An 18,326-nucleotide genomic window follows, 5' to 3' on the forward strand; every position below is an offset into this window, starting at 1 on the left:
AACCATAACTGCTTGTATCAGCTAAAGCTGATGAATCTAATTTTTCTGTCCATGTATGAGACTCGAGACTTGGTGAAGAGAAATATTGTGGTTTTGGTTAAATACTGAAAACATTAAAAGTCACTTGAAGCCCGAGACATAATGTGTTACTTTATTAAAGATTCCCTCCACTGAAAATCAAGTTATTTTTTTTTGCTTTGTTAGCATGTCCATATGGTGTTTTCTATATGCTAGAAAACACATTGGAGGTGAAATCAACATTGTGGCTCCTTGAAACTGCAGCGTACTGATGATCATCTTAAAAACACAAATCCAAATGTCTGGAGTTTTATATGTAAGAAGTCAAAGGAATCAATCCGGTCAGGTTCCAGGGTGCAGCTTTCTGTATCATTCTTCAGAATCGTTTTTGTGGTTCAAAAAGCTTAATTACTCCAATATTACAACTTGCGATTGTGTCGCGTAAAATAGTTCTACAGTGTTGTGATACAGTGTTGTTGGTGTGCTTGAGCTGCAGAAAGTGGGGAAGGGTGCATGAAAAAGAGTTAGGGATGTCATAGTTCTGCACATTCAAGAAGAAGTAGTTGGGTATAAATATATCAACACCGTTTTAGGGCAGGAGGGGATTGTTTTCATGAAAAACATAGTCTGAATATGTTATGTCTAAGGGATCTAATCAATGTTGGGACTTTAATTAAACATTTAATTAAAATCACCACCATCTATCTATCTATCTATCTATCTATCTATCTATCTATCTATCTATCTATCTATCTATCTATCTATCTATCTATCTATCTATCTATCTAATAAAAGAATCTTTTGCCTAATTAGCTGTGTACAGTTGAGCAATTCATGGTATCGATTTTGACTTCAGCAGCATGTCATCCATATTTTGTGAATTAATAATACAACAAAAACATTGAGCACAAGACCATATTTGGTGTCAGACGTTTCCGTCGGTGGTGCTGTCATTCAAACAGAGTGAGTCATCTGTCACTCAGTACTTCATTCCACCCACCTGCTGTTGAAATTTAAGGGAAAGAATGATGAACAATAGAATGTCCTGTTGTCATCAACTTTTTAAATAAGATTATTATATTATGTTGAAATTTTGTGGTTTATTGTGTCATGTGGTGCTACATGCTAAGAGGGCGGACATGTTTTCCTTTTAAAACGTAATAAGGCAGGGTGCTTGGGACTGGGTGAACAGGTTTTGAGCCCATGGAGTTAGGGGCTGGACTTAAAGAGAAGGGCTGATGACGGTGAGCTGGTTTTCCACATGGCCCCTCCTCCTTCAGGCATATGTAGCCACTCTCCCCTCAATCCTCACCCATTCAACAAACTCACCTGACTACCAGGGAACTTGCCTCCATCTTAAAAATAGCCAAACAACCTACAGGCCTACACCGCTCCAACAAAGGAATTTACACAGAGAGCTTTTGAGTGAGTGCTTAAACGAAAAAGAAGTTTCATTTGACGGAACTCAAACAACAAATCCACAATGGTGTCTGCTGGCTTCCAAATGCTGGGCACTGCCCTGGGGATCATTGGGTGGATCGGTGCCATCATCGTGTGCGCCCTTCCCATGTGGAAGGTCACTGCTTTCATCGGCAGCAACATCGTCACCTCGCAGACATCCTGGGAAGGCATCTGGATGAGCTGCGTGGTGCAGAGCACAGGCCAAATGCAGTGTAAGGTCTATGACTCCATGCTGGCCCTCAGCTCTGACCTCCAGGCCGCCCGGGCCCTGATCGTCATCTCCATCGTGGTGGGCATCATGGCCATCCTGCTCTCCGTCGCTGGGGGAAAGTGCACCAACTGTGTGGAGGATCCGTCGTCAAAGGTCAAGGTGGGCATTGCTGCTGGGGTTGTGTTCATCGTCGCCGGGGCCCTCTGCCTCATCCCTGTCTGCTGGACGGCACACACCATCATCCGGGACTTCTACAACCCGCTATTGGTCAATGCCCAGAAGAGAGAGCTGGGTGCTGCGCTTTACATCGGGTGGGGGGCGGCTGCTCTGATGCTGATCGGAGGGGGGATGCTCTGCTGCAACTGCCCCAAGAAAGATGATTCCTACACTGCCAGGTACAAAGCTGCCAGATCTGATGCCTCGGCACCAGCATCTGGGAAGGACTACGTCTGAAACAGCTCCGGAAATCAGTAAATAGCTTCCACAAAGCAACGTTTACTGGGACAGATACACTGGTGCTGCTGGGTTGGGAGTGTTCGTATGTCAGGATGTTACTCGACCAAAAGTTACTTCTCATGAGAGTGTTTGATGGCAGTTACAGGCAAGAAAGGAGACACACCCAACGGAGAAATTCATCTGTATATGTTCACTACTTGTACATGTATGGCTGTTTTAATATTGTATGAATATTCGTAAGTCTTTTCTTAGTAGTACAATTATTCTATAACCCCAGTTTTATTTTCAAAATGCTGACTTTTGGCCATGTGTATGTGGTTTGTTTTTATGAACTGTGCGTGACATTCATTATGTGGCATTTGCATTGTAAATAAATATTTTTATTGTTTACAAATCTGAGATCACTTGCTTTTTATTTTTACACATCTGCATTCAGCACGGTTCATTTATTGGTCTTAAAATGAAGCGAATCAGTATTTTATTTGAGTTCTTACATCAAGCATTGCTGTCTTGACTGTTTTAATATTATTAGCCTGCTATTATTACATTTAGTGATGCATTTACAGGTGCATTATGAACAGAACACGGTTCCTTTACAACATTTTAGAAGCAGCTATTGTCTGACTTTCCTGTTGATCAGGTTTAGGTGTGGCACAAAGGAAGAGGCCCGATGGCTGGAAACTTGTTTTTGTTCAAACTGTGAGCCTACAGGCAACAGCATTTGAACTCCGTACTGACTCACAGAACCTATTTTTATTGTTTTGTTTTTTTCTTTATAAAGATTATTTTATTATTTATATACTGCAGTGGAAAGAGATAGGATGTTGGGCAATGGGAGCAGGGGAATGAAATGCAGTTTAGGTGCGGCCTCTGGTCGTCAGACCACAGAGTCACTGCTTCACAGCGTTTGAACCCAGGTGGTATGTGTCCTACTCACTCAGCTTTCAGGTTGCAGGTGTTCCATTTGTTAAGAGAGTAAATATTGAAAAGCCAAGAAACATTTATTTCCTCTTTGTATGAGGTTTTTACTGCAAAACTGATGCAGCAGTTTTGGTTCACTTTTGTAAAGTAAACATTTCCTGTTTCTAAGAGTCCCTCTATGTTAATTTTTACTGAATAAACACACAAACTCAGAGTTAACACAAGACTGATGATCACGACAGCAGACAGGCAGTGTTATCAGGTATATTTGTAGTGTAAATGAAAGAACAATTAGGGGATTAGTTCTAGGCTGTTTGAACAAAAACTGACTTTTGGAACTTTGTTAACTTTCTTTTCTTTTTAGAATAAAATCCCCTTTTTGATCTATTTTTAGGGAAACACACTGAAACTAGTAGTATAGAGTTTGTGTTTGCTCAAGGCTCAACCTGACCTGTGTCTGTGTGTGTGTGTGTGTGTGTGTGTGTGTGTGTGTGTGTGTGTGCGAGCACAGCTGGGATCTGCAGCCATTGTTTCCACTCGTGAGGCCTTGCTTGAGGTAACAAAGCTTGAATGTGTGGGAACAATGAACAGAGAGAGAACAAGGGTTGAGGATATCAGTTCTCAGCTTTCCTTCTTTGTCTGTGAGGCAAGAAACTCCACCCTGAAAGTTCAGACCATGACAGGAGGCAGTTATCTTCTCACAGTGGCACCTCAGAGCATCACAGCAGCACAGCAAACACATCTTCAAGCAGGTGAGACAACAGAATACACTAAAACCCCAAAACCAGTAAAACCTGGAGTGTTTTTATGCATTCAGAATTAAATAATCACCGAAATGGGAATATTTCTACAAGTGCAACCTTTTCTTTCTTCTAGTTTCCTGTGCAGAGTCCTGGTTGCAGCAGTATAACCATGGCTTCTCAGGGCCTCCAGATAATGGGCGTGCTGCTAGCCTTCGTCGGCTGGCTGGGCACCATCATCACCTGCGCTATGCCCATGTGGAGAGTCACCGCCTTTGTCGGGGCGAACATCGTCACCGCCCAGGTTATCTGGGAAGGCTTGTGGATGAACTGCGTGGTGCAGAGCACGGGGCAGATGCAGTGCAAAGTGTACGACTCCATGCTGGCTCTGCCTCAGGACCTGCAGGCCGCCAGGGCCATGGTGGTCATCTCTGTGATTGTCGGAGTGTTCGGCGTCCTCATGGCCGTGGTGGGAGGAAAGTGCACCAACTGCATGGAGGACGAAGTGGCCAAAGCCAAAGCCTGTATCGTGTCTGGAGTGATTTTCATCATAGCAGCCCTGCTCATCATGATTCCAGTGTCGTGGTCAGCTCACGCAGTCATCAGGGACTTCTATAACCCCCTTCTGACTGCAGCTCAAAGAAGAGAGCTTGGAGCTGCTCTGTACATCGGCTGGGGCTCCACTGGGCTGCTGCTGCTGGGAGGAGGCCTGCTCTGCAACAACTGCCCCCCAAAGGACGGCAGACCCTACATGCCTGCCAAGTTTGTCCCTGCAAGAACCGTATCTTCAAATGTGGACTATGTGTGAGTGTTTTTGTTATGAATCCATTTTGCTCAAAGATGTTGTTGCTGAGACTGAAAAACGTAAGAAGAAAGAAAACTACATTCTATATCCATGTAGGCTTGGCTGATAGAGAGGAATTCGTCCACTCATTTTCTAAATTTGAATGATTTTTTTTTTTTTTTTTTAGAATATTTTAGTGCACTGAATAACATAATGCATTTAAAGGATTTTCTGGGATATAAACTTTGAACAGCCAGTGGTTGTACTCCTTGAATGGACTTGATAATGATAAATGTGATAAATGTGAATACTGACAAGTTCCTAATTAAAATTCCCTTTTCTAACTCTTGCATAAGCTGCTGCTAAGAGAAACTGTGACAATCAAACATTTCAATCAATTAAGTTTTTTTTTATACTTACCTGTACAAAAATGTAATAATGACTGTTGGACTCAAATGTCAGAAATAAAGCTTCTTTGTTCATACTGCTGCTTACGTCTTCCTTTCTTTCGTTCACTCTGTACCTGCAGTCTAATAAAACTGGAACTGCACTTCTCACTAACCTCTAACGATAAGATGTGCAGGAATTCAGAGGAGTCGACTCCTGGGAATGTACTGTATCTGGTTGAGATGTTTGCCATGCTGTAATCGACTGCCCTTGTATTAAGACTGTAATTTACAGTTTCTGTCTGGGGTAAAATGGATGTCACTGACAGAGACAACAGTGTGTTGTGCATGCTTGAATTCATGTTGCTAAGGGACAGTTTTATATCTGCAAAGAATGGATATTTACACTTTGCCCAGTAAGAGCACATCTGCCAAGTCTTGTCAGGACGATATATCCTAAACCTCTTTAATGGTTTTCTTTTTGTTTACCGATTCTCGGTTGAAACTCGTCTGACAAGAAACACAATACGCCCCAGTGATTTTTAACCACTGTTCCTGGATCCATTGTGGCTTCTCAGACTGGACAGATTTTTTTTTACTTTAGTAGAAGTAACAGAACCAAAATGTGAAAGTAGTTAATTACAAGTAAAACGCCTGCACTAAAATGCTATTATCAACAAAATGTGCTTAAAGCATCAAATGCAAAAGACGCTAAGAATTATTCATACTGATGTATGAATGTGTAAGTTGCATTTCCGTGTTTATTTAGCTGAGGGGGACCTTAATTAGATTGTTTTATATGGTCAAGCCTAGAACTCCCTCTATCCTTAGACTACTGTTAAGGCAGTCAAATTACAAACAACGGACGTTTTTGCAAATCACATGCTTTGTGTGTAAAATCTTTAAAGTAGCTATAGCCATTAAAACAAGTAATATTTGAATAATTCCCTGTAAAATGTAACATATAATGATAAGAGTAATTTTTGAGGGAAGGTACACTGAAAATAAAAACATAAAATTGTTGACCACAATGCAGTTTATTGTTTGACAGAAGAAAAATAAAATAAAAATACATCCTGCATATCAAATACATGGCTCTTTCTGAAGTGTTTATGTTCCCAACAACAATCACGTAAACATCAGGAGAGTTGGAATTCATACTGAAATCATCACACACACAAAAAAATAACTGCAAACCTAAATCCATGCTGCATTAATCTAACATGGTTCATACCTTAATGTTCCATTGTTTTGAAACAGATGGCACAGTGTGTTAGTCAAAAGACGTTAGTCACAATGCAAATCGTAACGTGATAAGCAACAGGTTTGTATGTAAAGTCAAGTCCTGCTTCTCATGTGATGCTGCAGCTCAGACAAATTCCTTCCCCGGTGTTGTGGATTTAGGCGGCGAGTACTTTGCACCGTTGTAGCGGTCTCTTCCTGATGGACACTGACAACAGAGCAGAGCGCCGCCAATCAGCAGGAGTCCTGCTGCTCCCCAGCCCATGTACAAACAGGCTCCCAGCTCCCTCCTCTGAGCATCAGGAACCATGGGGTTGTAGAAGTCCTTTATGATCGTATTAGCAGGCAGAGACACGGTTACGAGGCACAGAGCCCCGCTCAGGATGAAGAAAACGCCTGCAGAGATGGCCACTCTCGCTTTTGCTGCTTTATCTCCAATACAGGTTGTGCATTTGCCTCCGACCACAGAGAGCAGCAGGCCGAACAGAGAGAACAGGATGGCGATAACCACCATGGCTCGGGCTGCCTGGAGGTCCGGAGGCAGAGCCAGCAGGGAGTCGTAGACCTTGCACTGCATCTGGCCAGTGCTCTGCACCACACAGGTCATCCACAGTCCTTCCCAGATAGTCTGAGCCACCACAATGTTGTTCCCAATGAAAGCAGACACTTTCCACAGGGGCAGCATGCAGATCAGTATGTTTCCAATCCATCCAAGCACTGCGAGCCCGACACCCAGAATCTGCAGTCCTAAAGATGCCATTGTGGTTTGCCTTCTTTTCCCTTGTAGTGTCTCAGCTCTTTGCCGGTTGCCAACTAAAGGTTCTCCCACTGTCGGGAAGTTTTATATGACCTACAAATGCCCCCAAGTACCCCCCTTCTCTGGGTGGGCTCTGGCTCCATTGCTCAGATATAAACATTCATCATGCTGTCTTTGAGTTCAGAGGTGTTTCTCTCCCACAAAGAGGCCCTCTGGTGCCCCAGCAGGGCTCAGAGAAAGAAAAGAAGCTTCAACACTGTGGTTCAGTCAAACACGGCCAGAAGTCAAACATGAAAATCTAACTTTATGGCATGAAAAATGCTGTAGAACTTTAACTTCAAAGTCCTTTGCAAACCAAATGTAACAATAGTGGATTATACAGATTTTTCCATTGCCACTGGATGTGTGGAACGATTGTGGAGAAGCTCAGCCTTTATAAAAGTAGAAATGTTGATGCGCTTTAGAAAATATATCCCCACACTGGAGGTGAGAAAAATAATCAGTAAGCTAGTCTAAAGGACTGGGAATTCTGCCCAGTTTTAGCATGATAATGTCATTATAAACAACAGAAAATTAGACAGCTAAAACTCATGAAACAGAACTCCGGCCATGTTCATTTTGCGAGCCTGAGAGTGGAATTTTTGCTCATTATCAGATTCCAATGTGAGCTGGTGACAGTATTGAACTGACCCAGATTCACTTATAGCACGCTGTACCATACAAACGCAAACAAGGAGGCCACTAAAGTCAGCACGTATGGTTCCATTTTGAAATGTGACATGAGCTGATGATAATGAGGATGATGAAAAAGAGGCAAATGTGGAGCAACGTCGGCTTCTTTTGTACGGAGTGTGCGGATGCAGTGAGTGACGGGATCGTGACGCGAATGGCTTAAATGAAACAGATAAAATCCAGAATTTCAGGATGTCAAGAGTTACCTTAAGTACATCTATCAGCTCTATGAGACTCTCACAGCAAGACACAGAGTTCACCTCATGAATTCTGATATGACTGTTCAGACTTGCTTTTATTGCAAAACGTCAGGTTTGTATATGATTTAGCATCACATGTGGAAGTATCAGAATGGAAAAGATCTGATCTTATATGATTTGTGCTGTTCTATGAAAAGCATATCTGACCCACACACGAGAAAATAAACCCGATTTGGCCCACATTTGCTTGAAGTCTGACTGCAGTCTAAGAGTCTACAGCAAAGCCAGCAGCTCAGTGAGGCTGCACTAAGCAAGAGGTTTAAGCTCATTTGATAGGGATGCACGGGGGAAAAAAAGAAAAAAGTTGAGAAGCACTGCAGTAGAAATCCTAATTCAAGAATTTTACACTTTATTCTGTCTCATTGAATTATATTGAATAAAAAAGCAAAGTATAAATGCATAAAAAATAAAGTTCTGTTGTTATTTGGTAAAATATTACCATATATCTATACAATCTTATATATCTTGTAACATTTTCTCTCTGTGGAATATCTGTATTCCAGTCCTTCACATCTTACTCCTATGTCTGTTTTGCTGTTTTATTTTGTTCATTTTAATGTGGGTGTTTTCCACATGTGCACAAACAGTAAACTCAAGGCAACAGGTCAGCTGAGGCTCACAGGATAATCAGGACAGGTGGAATCACTCAGCTCCATTACTGCGCTGCTAAAAGAGCATGAAATGAAGTGCCGAGCAGGCTGCCATCAATAAAGTCTCATGTTCATGGCAGTTACATTTTGCACCAAGGTAGTAATAATAAATATGAATAGGCACACTTTCCTGCCACATTTCTTTCGAAGCCTGATTTGCAAATTAACTGTTTTAACAGGATTAAAATCATCGCAATTGCATTTATTCAAAATAACACAAAGAAAATTCCAGATTAATAAACAAAACATGTATTTGAATTGATGGAGCTAAAAAGGTTTGTGTATTAATCTGAAGCTGAACATCTATGGATGTGCTTCACATAATCTTCCACACTCAGCTTCCTAACTTAATGTTCGCAGGTGTTTTTACTTTGAACAATTTCAAACAACCAATCAGGAGACACCACAGTGACCATGTGGATTTAAAAGCTGCAGGTGAGGCTCTACTCTGTGTTTCATTGCAAGTGCAGCTAACTCTTTTTTGCTATTTCTGTGTTTTGTGAGATAAAGATGGCATCTGCAGGTCTCCAGATCTTTGGCATCTTTTTGGCGGCCGTCGGCTTTTTGGGAGACATCATCATCTGTGCCCTGCCGATGTGGAAGGTGTCTGCCTTTGTTGGGAACAACATTGTGACAGCGCAGATCTTCTGGGAAGGTCTGTGGATGAACTGTGTGAAGCAGAGCACTGGACAGATGCAGTGCAAAGTGTACGACTCCATGCTGGCTCTGCCCCGAGACCTGCAGGCTGCCCGGGCCCTGGTGGTCATCTCCATCTTGGTCGTCTTTATGGGAATCCTGCTTGCTGTCGCAGGCGGGAAGTGCACCAACTGCATCGAAGACGAGTTGGCCAAGAGTAAAGTAGCCATTGCTGCAGGTGTGTTCTTCATTGTTGGCGGGATCCTGTGCCTCATCCCCGTGTCCTGGTCTGCACACGAGATCATCAGGAACTTCTACAACCCCATCGTGTCTGACGCACAGAGGAGGGAGCTGGGAGCCTCGCTGTTCATCGGCTGGGGATCTGCAGGACTCCTGCTCATCGGAGGGGCTCTTCTCTGCTGTCAATGTCAGGAGCGTAAGGACAGCAGATACTCTGTCAAATATTCTGCTTCTCGCTCAACAGCCAGTGCAGGAGCCTACGTTTGAAATGACTGCAAGTATCCTAAAATCTTGCACACTTGTGTCTCACACAAGGACTGAACTCAAGTCATTCTTTTAATGGTTTTAACTATGTATGAAAATGTTTTACTGATTATTTTTTAAATAAATTAAACTTTGCTACATATTCTCTGTGGACCTTCTATTTTTTTCAGTAACTGATTTAAAAACTGTCTTTAACGCCTGAGCTCTTTAACTTCCACCTTGTGAATCTTCACTCTGGGTTTTCTTGATCAGTCAAAACTGATCCCAAAAGGTAAAATGCAACATCTAGAGTCGGTGATTATTTTGCAGTTCATTTGTGTTTCTGTAAGTCACTTGCAGTCTTAGTTGGTCTTAGTTAATCTTTGCGTAGTCTGGGGGGGGAAAAAATACAAGAGTGCCTGTGTAGGTGTTAACTCTACTGTGTTGAATGTCACTGCACTAGAATGCAGAAGAAGCTCTGTGGGGGATGCCAGTCCCAATTCACACTTAAGTGTGCAGTAAACTAAGATCTGAAAACAAGTGGGATTTACTGAGTGACCTGAACATTACCTGTGCCGTTTAATGTCTTTGCTTAAACAAACCAAAGCAGAGTTCTTTTAGCTAAAGACTGATAACTCATTAGTGAGGTGTTGGTTGCAAATGGGATGGATCATGGTATCTGCTAAATTTAAGAGAAACTGTTCAAGTACATGTTGGCCAACTGACAAACATTTGATTAACCTCCAAAATAAAGCACCAAGCTGTACTTAAAATTTTTTAAAACACATTTTTGATTTCTATTAAACCACTTGTAAAGAAATCCAGACTAGAATGTTAGTTTAACAAAGGCAGAATTTGATTATCCAGGATTTTTTTTTTTTTTTAAACAATGGGCTCTTACTTTGAAACAAGAGTTGCAACGACAACTGACACTGGCATGGTTGAAGACTGGGCATATGATGGACCTTTATCAGATTTTAAAGTGTAGCAGGAAAAACAGGTTTCACTGATAACGGTGGTTCTGTTCAATGAGGCAGCACTGAACTGAAGCAACAAAATGGAGTTGAAGCATTTTGTGATTTACACTTGAGTCTAAAGTGTCTCCAATAGTCCTTTAGGTGGATTTAATTTGCTCACAGTATATAACTTGACTTGGACTTCCTTTTTTTTTTAAAGCTCAGATTTTATTCACTGACTTTTAGTCGTGTAGCCTGTTTTATCATGTATGCAGTTGATCTCTTTTGTAAAGTACGTTTTTCTTAATTGTTATCTTTGAAAATCACAATTATATAACTGAGTGAGCTTTCATTTTGCAGGTTTGGTTTTACGCACTAGCAACACACAGGTAAACTTTAAAGACAACTATTAAAGCCTTTTTTTGGCCAAATAGTTGAATTACACTGGTGAGCTTTGATTGAACAGGTGCTGATATACATTTCACTCTTGCATGTCTGTGGATTTTTTCTGTCCAGTGTTTGCCTCTCAAACTCTAAAAAGTAAATACTTTAAAAAAAAGAATAGAAAGTTCAAGCATTCATGTAACTTTTTTTGTCAGTTTTAAATGCATTAAAGTGCAAACTGACAAAATGTGCCTTCTTGCATTTCTAGATATGGCTAAAAATGCTTCAGTCCATTTCAAATCTGCCGTCAAAGCCTTTAGTCTTGGATCACAAAGCGGCTTTCACCTCCTACGCATTCAGGCCGAGCAGGAATCAGGACAAGCAGGAAACCTGACCCACAAACTAGCGAGTCCCCTCCCTGTTGCACTCCTCATACCTGCAGTGCAAAACCAAACAGCAAAACACTACCAGCAGCTTTTCCAGCCGAGGCAGAGCTTGTAGCAAAAATGATCTTAAGCTCGACTAAAGGTGGATTTTATTCCTTTTACTTTTGAATTGTTAGAATTTTGGATTGTTTTTTTGTTTTTGTCAACATGCAGACTCAGATCGTTGGCTTGTGTTTGGCAATCATCGGCTTTCTTGGCACCATCCTCATCTGTGGGCTGCCCATGTGGAAAGTGACGGCCTTCGTTGGGGCAAACATCATCACCTCTCAGATCTTCTGGGAGGGTTTATGGATGAACTGTGTGATCCAGAGCACGGGACAATCACAATGTAAAGCCTATGACTCTGTTCTGGCTTTGCCACAGGACCTGCAGGCCTCTAGGGCTCTGATCTGCGCCTCCATTGGTGTCAGCGTGGTGGCCATCGGGCTCACGGTGGTCGGGGCTCGCTGCACCAACTTCTTCCGTGACGACCGGCTGACCAAAACCAACGTTGGCCTGGCTGGAGGCGTTGTGTTTATAATAGCAGGGCTCCTGTGCATTATTCCAGTCAGCTGGTCGGCTCACACCATCATAACAGGTTTTTACAACCCTTTGCCAACAGAGTCAAGGAGGGGAGAACTCGGAGCTTCCATATATGTGGGCTGGGCGTCCGGCGCTCTGCTTGTCATCGGAGGAAGTGTGCTGTGTACCACCTACAGATGCTGAAGAGAGAGGAGGGAACCACAGTGGAGTTCACAATGCTGTGCATCCAAACAAACTAAATGTACAATAATTGTTTACTGTGATTGACTTTATTTAGATTCAGGCTTTGATTAAAGCTCTAATTTCTTCATTTATTTCAATACTAATTGCACTATGCTGATGTTTTGCAAAAAAAATAAGTTTCATATCTGTGAAAAAACATGCAGCTTGTAACCCTAACTATGAATTGCATGTCCAGGGCATGTACTGTTTGTGTTTTTAAAGTGAACCATAAAAAATGAAGTCTGCTTGAGCTACGAGCTGCATCATATGATGTTACAGAATGCTACATGAAGGTTATGTGAAGTGTTTTTATATGTATAGTACAAATTATGAATGCTGCAAGAATACACGTTTTAGACTGTTGGTGTTTAATCATAATCTTAGTGTTCTTTTTTTAACTGCCTGCGTAGTGAGGAAATTTCTCAGAGTTTTACTTGTTGTTTTATTGTATGTCAGTGCCAGCAGAAATTAAATGGGACACAGCAAATCAATAAGCTAAATAAAAAGTTAACTTTTCCAATGAAAGTTGAATTGTAGCGAATGTCTCAGTTCATGCTTACAAAGCTATGCAGTTGCTGGCCATGTCAAAAGGACAAAACTGTTCATTTTTGTAATTCTTTTTTTTATGACATACCAATAAATTCCCTTTGTATATTTCTTATCTTTATGCCTAAGTCGTGTACTTTTTGTTCTTACTTTGGTAACAACTATTTAGCATGTTTCGTTTGCAAAGACACAGAAAGAAAACAAATGTTACTTTGTAAGACTCCACACGTTACATCAGCTTCCTTGTGCATAAAAGCCTGAAAAACTGGATTTTGTTTAAGCTTAGAGGTGTTTGAATCCTCTTTTCATATTTACTCAGCTCACAAGATGCCTCATCTGCACATCTTTGTTGATCTTTGTGTCATCTGACTACTTAACATTACAGCAAAACAGAACAGATGAAGAGAGCAGCTCACTCTACTTCAACTGAAGCAAGAGAAATTTATTCCTGCGTCTTTTTTTCCTCTAAAAAGCAATACAAATTCTTATTTTTTTGTGGAATCAAAGTGAATAGTTTTAGCTTGTTTCTTGTAGCTCTGGTTTCAATCCACTGCTTCGTGTCTGTGTGGTTTGAAATGGGGGGGCAGGGCAGGCTGATCGGGGGCCTGGCGCTGTGTCTGATGGGTGTTTTAGGAGTATGTTTGACATGTGGACTTCCAATGTGGCGTGAAACATCTTTCGTGGGAGCAAATGTTGTGACTGCACAATCTGTAAGTCAACACGCATCACTTCATTTACACTTGATTATTTCCATCATGTTCAACAGCAGTTTTAAATCTATTTAAGAAGAAAACACACAACAGATTTTGAGAAATTGTGTGAAAATTTGGGATAAGAAATGTTTTTTTTTCAGGGCCGATACTGATTACTTATAATCAAGGTGACTTGATTACTAATATCTGGAATCAATATACATTTGCAGTAAAAGTGAAAATCTTGATGTCAGAATTGGCTATCAATTGTGAAGTATCACCATCAAATCAAGCTGTAAATGTTGCTCAAGACCACAAAGCGACTTCAGATGGAGAGAAGCAACTGCCAACATAGAATAATTTTAAATTAATTTATTTTATCTGGGATCGGTTAAAAGAAAAGTTACGATAATCATGTCAATCATTTGACCACGAGTGTATAAGCAAAACATGCAAAGTCAGCATGAAACTGTATATAAGCAAAGTATATCATGTGATGTAAATTACTTTAGTCACACACTGTTTTACACTATTTATTAAAAAATAAAGACTTGTAAATCTAAATTGTATTTGGAAATCTCAGTCCACTCCGAGGATAACATTTGACTGGCTTCTCACCACAATAACAGGAATTCAGTGTTTAAGGACGACCTCGCCTACATCAAATCTTAACTTATATCTTGTCCAGCTTTAAAAGTTTCCACTCGTTTCCCTGTCAGGTGTGGGATGGTCTGTGGTTGCACTGCATCGTTCAAGCAACAGGTCAGATGCAGTGCAAGAGACACACGACAGGCATCACCATGACCTCTGACATCCAGGCAGGACGAGCCCTCACGCTGATCTCCATCATCGCCGGCATCCTGGGCTTCATCGTCACTCTCCTCGGAGGAGGAGCAGTCAACTGCAGTGGAGATCCACCTGATCCTATTGAACCTCTGTCCAATGCTTCCTCCAGAAAGAAGGTGATGGAGCTGCACTCATCCTGTGTCTGCTTAGGACCTACAAAGAAGAACTGCAGTAATAACAAGCACTGTAGCAGGCAATTTGAGCCCCAAAATTGAATTGCTCTCAAAATAATGAAAAGAAAGCATGAGTTAACCTCTGGCAAAAATGAACTGCAAGTATGTTAGTTAGTTTGTGGTAGTGAGTACAAATTTAGGTAGCAATCATGTGGGAATGAAACTACCTTAAAATACAAAATATAAAGGTGTTTGGATTTTGACACATGGTATCTCTGGAAAGATTGAGCCTCAAAAATAAAGTGAAAATGCAGGAGCCAACTTCACCCATTGGTATTTTAATTTAGATTTTATTTTTGTGGCACATTTTACTAAATTACCTAACTCAGTAAACTGCTAATACACCTCAATAAACCTACTAATTCAGAGCTTTAAATGATCTGGAATCCAGCAGACAGAGCACAAAGAAAACATATACAATTTAATGTTTAGTTACATTTAACAGAATTTACTCAGCTTAGTAGGAACTGAAAACACATAGCTCAGTTCATTAGTTCACAGTTAAGGATAAATACAATAATCTTCTCATGGTGGAAATCCCACATTGAAATCCAAATCAAACTGACAGAAAGAGAACTTTATATTTGTTTCCTTCTATTGAGCACCCTCTTCAACAAACCTTGAAATGGCCTTTAAATAAGGTTTTGCAGTTGCTTCATGAGAATGAAACGTGTATTTGTACTGCAACGGTAAGCCACATAAAATTAAACGTCATTACATTTCCACAGAAACTCAACTTGTGTCATTATTTGGACTGCAGCAGGTGTCTCTGGGTGGTGCTATACAAAGTTCAGCCTGCATGCAGTGTCACTTTGTCTCCTGAACACTGCTGAGTTATACACTGTAACAAACTTGGCATGTGAACACTGAATGTAATCTTGTCTTTGTATTGTGTTATTCTGGAGGTGTAGTAGAAAAAAAACAGATATTTTATCTAGTTTTGAGGTAAAATGATGTAGTAGCTCAGGGGTTTCCAAACTTTTCAGCCCCAACCCCTAAAATAATGATGCCAGAGACTCACAACCCTCACTGTCCCTGGAGGTGGATGAATGCTGCATGCAGCTGTGCACACTCACTAACAGATCTGTTTGAATACACACGTAATGACAACACAGAATAACACAACAGCCTAACAGCCATCATTTATTGTAAGCTATGAGTATACAGGACCATGTGTAAACTGAGGTACTGGGTAAAAATACAGTGTGAAGTAGCAGCAGAATCATAAGGCCTTTGAAACAATTATAGCTAAAATACGCTGTTTTTAATAGCTTTTCAATGTTGTTTGATTATTGTATGATTCCTTTAATGCCTTGTGACCCTCACGTGGGTCCCTACTTCCGCTTTAGGAACCACCGTAGTCGGCCTGTGCATGTAAAACCTTTTACTAGCTTCAAAAAGACACCGTAAGAGCCGCTTTCACCATGAATCCTGCAATCCCTTTTCAACAAACTAAAACTAGGCCATCAGAATATATCATTACAGCCATTCTGCATTTTCTGTCAAAGTTGCGCTGTTGTGTTATGCCCTATTGGTCCTGTTTATGAGTCTCATGTAAATTATATCCCTGCTTTTCCAGGCCTGCCTGCTGGGTGGAGCTCTGTGTCTCCTGTCTGGCATCCTGTGTCTGGTTTCAGTCACCTGGTCAGCAGTAGCAACCATCTCAATCTACAATGACCCTTTAGTGACTGCAGCATTAAAGAGGGAGGTGGGCTCCTCTGTCTACATCGGCTGGGCCTCCTCGGTGCTCCTTCTGCTCGGTGGTGCTCTTTTCTGCTTTGTCTGTGGGGACAAGAAGAGGTCCCAGCCTTCCTACTACTACATGCCGAGCAACTTCAGCACTCAGTCCAGCGACAGCTCATCCCGCAGAGCCACTCTGAGGTCTGATGTTCTGAGATCAAATACCCCGCAGACGTTTGATCCTTACACGCAGACAAGGATGGTAGAGCACAAAGCCCAAGTGCATCGCTATAACTACCTTAATAACGCTCCGAGTGTGGCTGGGCTGTACAATCAGTCTCCGACTCACCCACAGTTTGAGCAGAGCACCTTTGGACGTAATTCATCAAACAGATCACAGACACAGAGTCGTATTTACAATAGTAAATCTGATGGATTGTTGTTCTGAGAATGACTGCACACAGGAATCCCTTAGCTGTTGTGGTCACTTACATGTTAATTAATGGCTACTATGGCGCTGATTTCTTCTTCTGGACAAATAAAGACCAGTCATTACATATACACAAAATAGATATGTGAGGTGGTATAAAACGATGCACAAGTCGAAGATAAAAGTGTGCATTTTATGAAACAGTGCAGCTTATAATTAAAAGCGTCTTGGGTATGACAAGCTTTCATTAACATTATAAAGTTTAAATGGAACAATACGATAGAACTAATATTAGTGGAACACTGTGATATAATGATTTTGACTTAAAGGCTACTGAATACATTTTTCTTTGCTTGTATTCTTTTTGTTCTTCTGCAGATATTGTTGAGACAAATATCATGGCATCAAAAAAATGCAAACTGTGGACTGCAGGTTTACAGTGTTTATTGTGGTATATGTGAAAATCAAGGCTTAATACAAGATTTATCTAAATTATACTTGCATGTCTATATATATTAATGTGCGTGTGTGTGTTTTTGCTTTCCCCCTTTGCAACAAGCACATCTTATTGGTATCTTTTATGTAGCATTTGCTTGAGAAAAGACTGTATCTGGTCAAAACAGCGCTAAGAAAATTAAAGGGTTTAGGGTGTATCCATTTAATGTAAAACAAACAAACAAACAAAAATTAAAATCACTGTTTTCATTTCACTGCCTTGTCTTCTGAATGTAGAGCTGAGGAACAAGCTTTTCAATTTCCTATAACCAGAGCCTTTATTCAAAGAAACATTGTAGTTTTCTTGTTAAACAACATCAGTTTCTTAATCACATTCACCTACCACATGTTAAAGATTATTGTTCAAGGACAGATGTCAGTTCTGCAAATATCTGACTTCAGCACAGTGAACTGAGTACTGATACATATAAATGCTGTGTGAATTAGTAACTGTGAAGCTGATCCAGCAGAGAAAAGAGGGAGTTTCCCAGCAGAAGTGCATTCAAGCACCTACGTGTCATCAAACTGAGCTACTGGTATCGATTGGCAAAGCGATCAGTCTAAAGTTATGTGTTCTGTGTGGGAACTAATTCACACCCGAGAAAGATACAGATAGCAGATCAAAATGTTGCCTTTAGAGAGAATTTAACCGCCTCCATGGAGCCTGACATTTTGCAGATCTCTCATTTTTTTGACCTTTAATGACATTTTTCTTTGGTCTTTGACATGAATCATTTTTGCCTGGATGTGTGCACATTTCTTTGTTTTGAGGACCTGTACATCATTCCAGTGACACTGTGAGAATGTTAATTTATTAAGTGAAGCATCTCAAAAGAGGTGTTATGATTTTAAATTTATTCACAAAGTTATGTGAATAAATGAACAGTTGACACTAACACTAAGGTTGCCAAAGTGCACTTGCATATTTTCCGCATTGATCACTTCGGAAGTTCCTCTTTGCATAAGTAGTATCATCCACAGAAATGCTGTATGTTATTTTTTTTACCACTAAATGCTTTTAAATTTCGTTTTCGATTTACAGAATATGCAAGACTGTGTGTTGGTGACACACAATTTGTCCATGTGTTGCGTTTGTGGGCTTTTGTCTTTCAGGGGCCTTTGTATGCATCTCTGAAACTCTGCGGTCTTTTCCACTGATATTTTACACTAAAGTAATGTGGTTAGGTAAGATTTCTT

The 18,326-nt window shown here is 40.8% G+C and overlaps 6 protein-coding genes across 6 annotated transcripts; 5 read left to right on the forward strand and 1 right to left on the reverse strand.

Moving 5' to 3' along the window:
- The first annotated feature begins 1,333 nt into the window (after nucleotides 1-1,333).
- On the forward strand, nucleotides 1,334-2,545 carry LOC103370358 (claudin-4-like). Its single transcript, XM_008299385.1, has one exon. It carries the CDS (start codon nucleotides 1,502-1,504, stop codon nucleotides 2,141-2,143), a length of 642 nt encoding a protein of 213 aa, XP_008297607.1. The 5' UTR covers nucleotides 1,334-1,501; the 3' UTR covers nucleotides 2,144-2,545.
- A 1,249-nt stretch (nucleotides 2,546-3,794) lies between these two features.
- Nucleotides 3,795-5,035, forward strand: LOC103370359 (claudin-4-like). Its single transcript, XM_008299386.1, has 2 exons — nucleotides 3,795-3,819; nucleotides 3,944-5,035. Exon 2 carries the CDS (start codon nucleotides 3,980-3,982, stop codon nucleotides 4,613-4,615), a length of 636 nt encoding a protein of 211 aa, XP_008297608.1. The 5' UTR covers nucleotides 3,795-3,819; nucleotides 3,944-3,979; the 3' UTR covers nucleotides 4,616-5,035.
- Nucleotides 5,036-6,240: 1,205 nt separating this feature from the next.
- On the reverse strand, nucleotides 6,241-6,982 carry cldn29 (claudin 29). The gene has a single exon (XM_008299387.1). It carries the CDS (start codon nucleotides 6,977-6,979, stop codon nucleotides 6,347-6,349), a length of 633 nt encoding a protein of 210 aa, XP_008297609.1. The 5' UTR covers nucleotides 6,980-6,982; the 3' UTR covers nucleotides 6,241-6,346.
- Nucleotides 6,983-9,128: 2,146 nt separating this feature from the next.
- On the forward strand, nucleotides 9,129-9,761 carry LOC103370361 (claudin-like protein ZF-A89). Its single transcript, XM_008299388.1, has one exon. The coding sequence runs from the start codon at nucleotides 9,129-9,131 to the stop codon at nucleotides 9,759-9,761; it is 633 nt and encodes a 210-aa protein (XP_008297610.1).
- Nucleotides 9,762-11,522: 1,761 nt separating this feature from the next.
- On the forward strand, nucleotides 11,523-12,934 carry LOC103370363 (claudin-4-like). Its single transcript, XM_008299390.1, has one exon. It carries the CDS (start codon nucleotides 11,671-11,673, stop codon nucleotides 12,226-12,228), a length of 558 nt encoding a protein of 185 aa, XP_008297612.1. The 5' UTR covers nucleotides 11,523-11,670; the 3' UTR covers nucleotides 12,229-12,934.
- A 435-nt stretch (nucleotides 12,935-13,369) lies between these two features.
- Nucleotides 13,370-17,344, forward strand: LOC103370362 (claudin-4-like). Its single transcript, XM_008299389.1, has 3 exons — nucleotides 13,370-13,523; nucleotides 14,225-14,467; nucleotides 16,104-17,344. Exons 1-3 carry the CDS (start codon nucleotides 13,389-13,391, stop codon nucleotides 16,650-16,652), a joined length of 927 nt encoding a protein of 308 aa, XP_008297611.1. The 5' UTR covers nucleotides 13,370-13,388; the 3' UTR covers nucleotides 16,653-17,344.
- The last annotated feature ends 982 nt before the right edge of the window (nucleotides 17,345-18,326 follow it).

This window comes from Stegastes partitus, unplaced genomic scaffold (genome assembly GCF_000690725.1).
Source record: "Stegastes partitus isolate 25-593 unplaced genomic scaffold, Stegastes_partitus-1.0.2 Scaffold1411, whole genome shotgun sequence".
Taxonomy (NCBI): domain Eukaryota; kingdom Metazoa; phylum Chordata; class Actinopteri; family Pomacentridae; genus Stegastes; species Stegastes partitus.